Genomic DNA, 8995 nt, shown 5'->3' with positions numbered 1-8995 from the left:
ATTACTCCATGGGAAAAATAGATTTTTGTTGTAATGAGATTGCGCAGTATATGGATCAATTACCCGTATACGTTCGATCAAGTTAGTGACCGCTCTGCAGCACTGTTTGGCCGTTATTCGAGCCCAATTCAATAAAAATTAAAAACATTTTATTGGAAATATTCCGACCGCCACCATATTTACCTTTTTACTCGGATAACCACCAACGTTGCCGTAATCGACTGTACACGGGTGCGTGATGAATATCGATAATGGTGTTTTCGATTCCCTGAATCGGTAATAATCTGCTCCATATGCCAACACACCGTGTGCCTTATATGCGTAGCACACAGTAAACCGTACAGCACTCTTGCGGACAATGATATTGCATAAATGTATATTGGCTTTTATTACGGGATGCGACAGTCAGTTGATCCAGTTTTATTGGGCAAACAGAATTAACCGAACAGCATCAATGTGGGCATCATCCCGTTATAGAGGAGATCCATTCGCCGGCACTACTGTACTATTTGTACAAAGGTCATGGAGCTCCCAGTGGAGAACAACAGCTGACGGTTGTAATGTAGCCAATCGGTGATGGGCTCACTGGCACTTGTGTGTGTATAAAGAGGCGCATATCTATGTAGCCAAAGTGATGCTGCACGTAATCGATTTATTCTCTTTTTTACTGGCCAATGTGTGTAAAAGATGAAGGACCAAACAGATCTAAGTAAATATGCATCCCGGCGAAAAAGAGAGAGTAACAGACTTTAAGCATCTTCATTTTTAGCGGCTTTATTCGCCCCAGTCAAGTAAGGCCATTTTATCGTGGCTATTGTAGTGGTTTTTGAGTGTGCAAACAGGCAAGGTTTTTTTCCGGGGAAAAAAGCCGTATTATAATTCACCGCTTGTCACTTTCCACTTCCCGGGAGAAACTATAAGCTGGCAACCGTGTTGTATCATAATATAATCTACTGGAGATTTATTTGACAAAGAGTGGTCGGGCGTTGATTGTTGATAGCCGGTTGAAAGTTTACACACGAATAATACAGCATATATCGAGCGGTGATATACGCAACTCTTTCGGAATTCAATTGTCTGCTTACGCATTGGCATTTACTTTGCCCAACACAATCCAAGTGCCCTTTAAATCAACACCCCGTCCAATTCGGCATCAAATTGACTTAATGCGACAAGCTGCAGCCATAATTGTATGTACGCAACACCGAATACCGTGCACTATATTGTTTTTGCTCTAATAATTATATCCCAAAGAATTGATTGCTGTTGTTAAGTGAGGCTGAAAATTGATGAGCGTACCGTGTGGTTAAAAAACGTCACGCGCACTGGCTGCATCCCGTGTGTATCCCACCCTTCATGCTGCTCAGTTTGATCTGTTGGAAGCTGGAGCCGGTAAAATAGTGGCGCGCATGCACCGTCTACAGCTGAAGAGATATATATACGGAAAGGATGATGCAATTATTCACGCCAGTGGAATTAATAAGGATGTCGACGGTTCGCACTGGGATTTGTAGATTTAATTTACTGATTGACCTGCACAAGCGGGTCTTTATCCCGGCTAACTCATGCTGACATTGATTGCTGTTGGGGAAAATTCGGGACAAAAATTCTGAGCACCGGTACAGGCACAGAGCAGCATTTCTCGGCCACGGCGCGCATTATCGCCGACTACGTGCTGTTGATCATGTTAGTGTTGTTGTCTTGATAGTGTGTGTGTATATCCTGCACACGTCTGTGGAATCACTTTTAGTCCTTCTGTCTGATTGTGTGTCGGAAATCGATGGGCTGCGGTGGATGATTTCCTGTAGCTGTATACTGTTATACACATGCTGGAGGGATAAGACAGTTCGCTGCGGCTGCTAGTGGCCTCCTCCAAGAAAAATTACTTGATGCAGAACCATGCTACAGATTGGTCAGATTGTGCTGCTGACCGTGGTATTATTAGGTAAGCGGACATGGTAATATTGTTATACACTTTGATGGTTTTGTCATCGGAATAACCAAATCTTACGGGCCACTGCACTGGCGCTGATGATTGATGGACATTTTATGCACACACTGCGTCCAAGATTTTTCTAATAGAAACAGTGCAACCAAGCGTCTCCTAGCGTAGTTTAAGTTTTTCCACAGAACTTGTGATTATTTCCGGTGGAATATTTTAATGAGTATTATCTCTTTGGCACTGTTGACATTTACGTAACGGCTGCTATTTCAAGTGGGAAACTTTTCTCTTAATGGTACAATATTTCACCATGTGTACAATATTATCCTATTCGTTTTAACTTTTAAGGTAATGAAAATGCTAACTATATAAACTGTAAATTATTATTTAGGTGTTACCAAAATAAGAACGTGATATTCATATAAAGGCAGTAATGACGCTGAAAATTTGAAATATCCCTGTAATTTGCAACGTTTTCGGATTAAATATGATTGTGGCCTTGGTATGCCTTCCTGATCCAGTTAGTGTGTCCTTTTCTAAAACAGATAATACCGTTAGTGTACTGTTGTGTAGAATAATCGGTTTACTCTCATCAGCCATTAACTGGTTAATGCACTCAGTTTACTTATGCAGACGCCGTTCTATCACATGTTACAATTACTTAATGGTTTCGTTGCTTATTGAGTAACTGTTAAACGTTCGCACCCTGTAGCAACCTCACATGGATTAACACTTCCGGGCGCATTAGGAACATGATATTATCTGGCGTGACATGCAATTAGATCGTAAATTAAACCTTGGTACTCACTGCCAGATATCGCTGGAGCCGACGTCATCCTGTAGGCTGAATGTGGGATGAGGACCTTCTGAATGCAATTTAAAGTTATTACTCACCATCAGATCGAATGTTATTTATGTTGATTCATATGCTAATTCGGAATAGAAGATGTACAGCTGCAGTAGTTGTACAATCGCGTTATACAGAACTTTCAGAGTAGAGCAAACGAGTTCTACGAGTAAATTAAATTATTGGATAAATTGTTAAGAGCAGTACTATACCTACGAGTACTAAATTACCGGTAAATGAACTATACTACCCTTTCCGCCTTTCATGTAGTTGTATTGTACATCTACTCATCGTCAGTACTATAATTGTGGATATTCCGATACGTTCTTAAAATTGTACTGTGAACATAAAATAATACATGGATCTGTAAAACACCGTAATTCTTAATGCAGATCTTTTTTAATTTTCCGCTGCAGCTTTTGTTATTAAAATCTAAAGATTTAAGGCACTATCTAATGTGCGCATACGAATACGTACACGGAAAACCTTTATGCAATTTGCCTAGAGAATCTGACACTGCGATTTAATTTTCTTCAGTTATGGCTTTTTGTCGTTTTAATTTACCTGCAGAGAACAAGTAAAGCAAACGGTAGTTACACCAGCAAAATGAATTATTAATTTATGACCTGTATAAGCATAGACCAGGAGCTTGTGTGGCGTGCGTTTAATCAACTTGCATGCACTCAAACATGTATACAAATTTTATGAATATGTTAATATTTATAAAGCCATCACACACAATATAATGGCTGCATTAGTACAGTCTCGTTGCAGAATCCAGTGCTAAATGGTTCAAATGTCACGGTATCAGGTTTACTTCTAAAACTAAAAAAAAATTTCTAATGTCCGGCTTTCAAGCGCACACTTGAAACCGACATATTTCCTTTCTTGTGCTCTGACTAACTGGCTGTTTCTGCTCATACTCTAGCTTGGCACAGCAGCAACCCGGTGATTACGTATTCCGCAGCGGACACTCTCCTCGCGGATCCTCGTCCATGGAACAGCACAGCTGGGGACCATGCCGTTAAATCAAAGCTAATTGCGCACAAACGACGCCAGCATCCTCAGAGGAACCGCACCCGATCCGTCATAACTGTCAGCCGACGGCAGCAATTCCCGTCCGGTAGCCAGCAGCAGCAGCGCTTATTCTCCCTTAATTTCTTCCATGATCTCCACGTCCATTTGGGCCTCATATCTGAGACCAATCGCACAACAACAACAGCATCCACATCCACAAGGGCCGTTAGCCGGCAGCCGCCCAGGAGACCGGCCAAGCAGCGCCATCCGCGGGTGCAGCCGACGCCGGTCAGCGGACTGGCCGATGAACTGCTGCCCATGGGCTATCCGTGGTATGCCAATTCCCATGTGCCCTTCCGCTATCGCTACAAATACTCCAGTTCCTATCTGCCGGCCACAAAGCTCCAGGGGGAAGACCCGACGGTAGCCATCATTAGGACGGTGGATCCCTGTGTGCTGTCGCGGTGGAATTTCGAGCTGCCGTTCTCCGAGCTGCCGAATATGCTGGCCAAGCTGCTGGCATCCGATATGATCTCAGGGGAAACGACTGCCGCTAAGTCGAGGTAATAATCACTGTTTCCGGTATGAAAGCGCTTGCTTGTTTTACCGGTAAATTGCTTCATCAATAACACGCTTACCACGATGTTATCCAACATTCCCACACACCGAAAACGGATATGCGCTTTAATTGATTTATCTCCAAAGGTTTCTCTAAGAAAACCGATGGGAATACGAGCTCGAAATACTACTTAATTAGATTAAATTTAAGAACCATAGACATTGAGAGCGGGCACGGCCATAAAATGAGAACATACTGACGACAAGCGTCGCACTGCCAACGGAAATTTGGGGATTACCATAAAGGCTTAAAGCAGAATAGGATATTACAAAAATGCTCGCAACCGGGGAAACTGCCGAAAGGTCGGTTTACGGAATTACCATACTTTTATTTGAACAGTTCAATAAAAATACTTAAAATTTGCTAGAATTGTTTTATTTGGTTTCTAACCCAGTCACTATATTTTTGAAAATTTGGGGAAAACGTCACAAGCCAAACAGAAAAGGCGAATTAAACTTGATGTGCTAATTGGCGGATTGTTAGACACGAGTGCGAGTACAGTCGTTATTAACTCGTTAACAACCATTTCACTTGTGCAGTATGTACAGTACATCACGTTCGTCATCGTTTTGTAAAGCCACGGTTTTCAATGCCCTGTCCCACATGCCGGTCAGGCGTAATGCAAAACAATTAAAAACTGAAACAATTAGGCTATTTAAACTGGACTGCGATTAAAGGCTGCATGTTGTCAGCCGGCGAAAAGGGACGCGTTCCGCCTGAAACAGTGATTTCAAGTGTGGATACAGCATAATGGCCCAATTGTTGAAGAGTTGTCGGGTATGGGGCGGACGGAAACAGTGCTGTTTTTAACGGGCACGATATTGTCATGCTGTGATTTGGCAATAATCTTTTCCCATTATCACTCCGTCAGTCAACAAGGGTCGTCGCGCTTTGGGAAAGCTCTTAACGGAATGACACTAAATTTGTATATTTGACCTAATCTACAATCCGGAGGAAGCAATTGCACTGGGCATTGATTTTGGGCGCTGCTTAGAGCACCCAACGCGCACACTGTGCACTGCCTCATCCCGATGCGCGTTCCTTTTTGATGGGCAATAAAGTCTGGAAGGCGCTGGCAGCGGCAGCCGCCTCGAACCGTATTACGACGCCGGCGTAATGATTTCCGCCCCATGATGTAATGATACACTATAAGACAGGGTGTCAACTTGTTTATCGCTGATAGCAACGTTCCAGCCCACACTTCGGTGTGTTGCTAATCAAAACACATTTTTTACAGTGTGATTGTATCCTGTACTGAAAATCTTCCGGAAATGACTTGGCCATTGAAAATGTACTTATCACTTACAAATTGCCGGGTGAAATGCAGATGGAGAACGGTTTAGGCGCTGTTCAAACCGTAATCGTCAGACTCTTTAAAGTCCGAGCAAATAACACCAAAATGTTGGGGAACTGTTGTGAACTTCGTTACACAAGCAGAGTGAAGTGCTTACATAAAAATCCCAACTCTAGGGTCCTAAATCGGGTTACTGCGTGTAATTACAAGGGATGTCGCATTCGTTTCCGACAACTTTGCTGGCACTTTTTACAGGGTAACTGGCATGCTAGCAAGGCGCTTCTGTAAATTATTTCTATCAGTATTATCCAGATCTAAAACTATTATGTATTTGAAAAAATAAGAAAAAATTAAGAGTAATGGTTGAAAGTTCTCTTTCTTCAAAACACTGCTAATTTCGTATCCCGTCTCGCCTTATGTTTATTAGTCGACCTACTCTAGACATAGATATACCTATGCGTGTGTATGTTGCTCATACAAACTGTAATTGAATGTCGATCAACAATTTGCTATATTTTCTTGCTTTTAGATATGTGTTCGAGCTGCTGCATTTAACCCTGGACAGCTACCAAAAAATGGATCCTAGCGGTGATGTGTTTGATATTCCACCCGGAACCGATCTGGGAAGATGCAATTTCAAAAAAACGGACGACCCACTTTATCACTCAGTCAATAATCTGCTCAAGCTCTACTCCGACAAAAGCACAACGACAGAACGTCTATTTGGTACGTATACAGGCACGGTGTGCGGCCTTTATTCTTTAATCACTTAACATGCCCGGTGACATCGCTCTACATATGTTATTCCCGGCTTTGTACACCGGCACGAAAATCAAAAGTCCTATTAAGTTAATGTGCTATCGTGCCATTTTATGCTTTATTTATTACACATGCTTTCCGCCTATTCACAATTTTATCCTGGCTGCATAACCCGTAGCACTTGTCAAAGCGGCCAAGGCCTGCCTCGGTAAAGAGGACCAACCGTTTCCATTAGAGCTGCTTCCATGTTTGGACTTTTCATTTGGCTCTGATCAGGTTCTCAAGCTCAGCGTACATAAATCGATTTTCGGGAATGAGGAACTCTGCCGGTATGTTGCCCAGTAAATTACCGATATATGATTTCGTTTGTCTATCCAATAAAGTACAATGGGTACAATCGTAATGTGTTGGCCGGTAAATACTGTTACGCATGTGCGTAAAGTCCCACAACGGGATAAACCATCGACGATTTGAACAATTAATATTTTCCACAAAGAGTATTTGACGTTGTTTTGTTATGTAAACAAGCAAATGGATTGCTAGCGGCAATAATAACCGGATAATATTGACATTTGGATAAAAGAGATCTCCGCAACATCCACCTATATTCTCGGTGGTAACCCTATCGCTGCTAGAACCAGGTGTTCACATGTAACACCTCTAATCGACCTTTCTAAACGACATTTGCGGGTCTTTTGTAAACAGCTTAACAAAAATGCGCCGTTACGATAAAAAACATGATGTGCGTAATAAAATCACTAACACGTAAAGTGCTGCAATTACATAATATAAATAACCACTGCAATAAGATTTTAATGGATAGAATGCTTTTGATACAATGAAAGAATTACCAACTACAAAGTGAAGAAGTAAAAACTTTGTACCACTGATGACTATACTGTGTATTATTTGATATTTTGTTACTGGCCAAATGGGGCTTATCAGATCACAATTATTGAAAGTTTCTCCATTTCTACGACACTCCAAACCACACAGGCTTATATATAGGGATGCATTAAAGAAGACTCTTGGATGTTTACATTTAATAGCTAATATCTAGCATAACAATGATAACATCCGTACTCGTGTACTTAATAAGCCGCCTTTTTTCTCGTTTGACTTGTAATTTCTTCAGGCTCTACTTAAGCCCAGTTGTGAGTGGGTGTGTGCCGGTGGATCAGCATCCCTGTACAGCTGTTTATATTGAATTCCTCAACAGTTTTGCTCGGACGTTTTATCAATGCCCAGAAACAACGGGAGAGAAGCAACATTCGGTTAGTATGGCTAACAAAGCTGCCGGTGATGTCAGTACTGGTACTGGCGAGAGCCGATCCACAATTCGCATCCGCCTTCAGCAATGGCAATTATTGATGCTAACACTTGCTCTTACATCGATCAGTTCGCGCGTTTCTTAAAATGTATATACACCAATCACTTCTGTGTGCCTGTTTGTGTATGTGTCTGTGTTTGTTGTCATTCCGCATTCGGTTATCATTTGTTGAAAAGTGCATTAGATTACTCCCCTTTGTCCTAGACCAAAAAGCCTCTGTTAGGACCTTCCGTAACGGGAGGCCATACTGTCCCCGTGCAAGGGGGCACTTTTATTCCGGATCAAGATATTCCTGAAGAAGACATGGCCTACCTTATGGGGGAAGGGACAGTCAGTCGCTCAACAAGTTAGTCGACGATGTACATCGGTGTGCCCGCAAAGCACAGGAAATACTTAGATGCCCTTTTCTGCACTGTTATCTAACGATTAATATTTCACTGGCATGGGCATTAATTTGTAGAGTGTACAGTCTCTACACTCTTCTTATGGTACTTAATTTGCTACTGGTTTGTGATATTAGTTACGAGACTAAAAGAATGCTAACAGGTTTCTTTTTGCAGGTCTTTCGTCCGCGTATCATATTCTCATTATCGCGTCAGTGATTCAGATACTTTTCTTTCGGTTTAACTCCTTAGTTGATTGATGTGTACAATTTGTTTGTAAATTTTCTTGCCAAAGTACTAAAGGATTGACTGATGATCTCGGATTCGGACAATGAATGTCGACATAAACTATAGAAAGCAATAAAATTTGTCTAAATCAATCGAAGAGACCTGCCTGTACAGTTCACTTGTTTACAAAATATGTGATTCTAGTACAACATGTATAGAGTAGACAGTATAACTGAAACCTTCTAAAACAATTACTGATGTAAAGGCACACAATATTTAACTCATGAGCAAAATTGTAAGTATTTAAACTGCCTTCTAATAGTTACCTATGTATATTTTAGCGCAAACTGCCAGTTTTCGGTATTTTAATGCGATTTCTTCGCCTATACATAGACAACAAAAACGTTCAAGTACTTTTTCAGTGTTTTCAAAACGCATCTATACTGTATACAAGAGAAAAGCATGAAATACCGTTAAAAGAACAGCTACTAAAATTTTAAAATGATGTAAATCGTAAATTATATTTTACAAACTAGAAATACAGAAAAACATGATGACTGCATACCATGAATGGTC

General features: G+C 41.3%; 1 protein-coding gene across 2 annotated transcripts; it reads left to right on the top strand.

The window, feature by feature from the left end:
* The first annotated feature begins 293 nt into the window (after positions 1-293).
* LOC129601065 (uncharacterized) lies at positions 294-8558 on the top strand. 2 transcript variants are annotated; one of them, XM_055499782.1, is made up of 7 exons: positions 295-1945; positions 3718-4369; positions 6249-6445; positions 6657-6807; positions 7614-7752; positions 8013-8154; positions 8369-8558. In XM_055499782.1, the coding sequence occupies exons 1-7, from the start codon at positions 1900-1902 to the stop codon at positions 8449-8451; spliced, it is 1410 nt and encodes a 469-aa protein (XP_055355757.1). In that variant the 5' UTR covers positions 295-1899; the 3' UTR covers positions 8452-8558. The 2 variants fall into 2 exon arrangements, with proteins under 2 accessions (XP_055355766.1, XP_055355757.1); XM_055499791.1 differs by lacking the exon at positions 8369-8558 and having other exon boundaries at positions 294-1945; positions 7614-7896; positions 8013-8145.
* Positions 8559-8995: the final 437 nt, after the last annotated feature.

The sequence above is a fragment of the Paramacrobiotus metropolitanus genome, unplaced genomic scaffold (genome assembly GCF_019649055.1).
Source record: "Paramacrobiotus metropolitanus isolate TYO unplaced genomic scaffold, Prichtersi_v1.0 Parri_scaffold0000004, whole genome shotgun sequence".
Lineage (NCBI taxonomy): Eukaryota > Metazoa > Tardigrada > Eutardigrada > Parachela > Macrobiotidae > Paramacrobiotus > Paramacrobiotus metropolitanus.
Note: the sequence above shows the minus strand (reverse complement) of the source record. Positions and strands in the feature narration are given on the sequence as shown.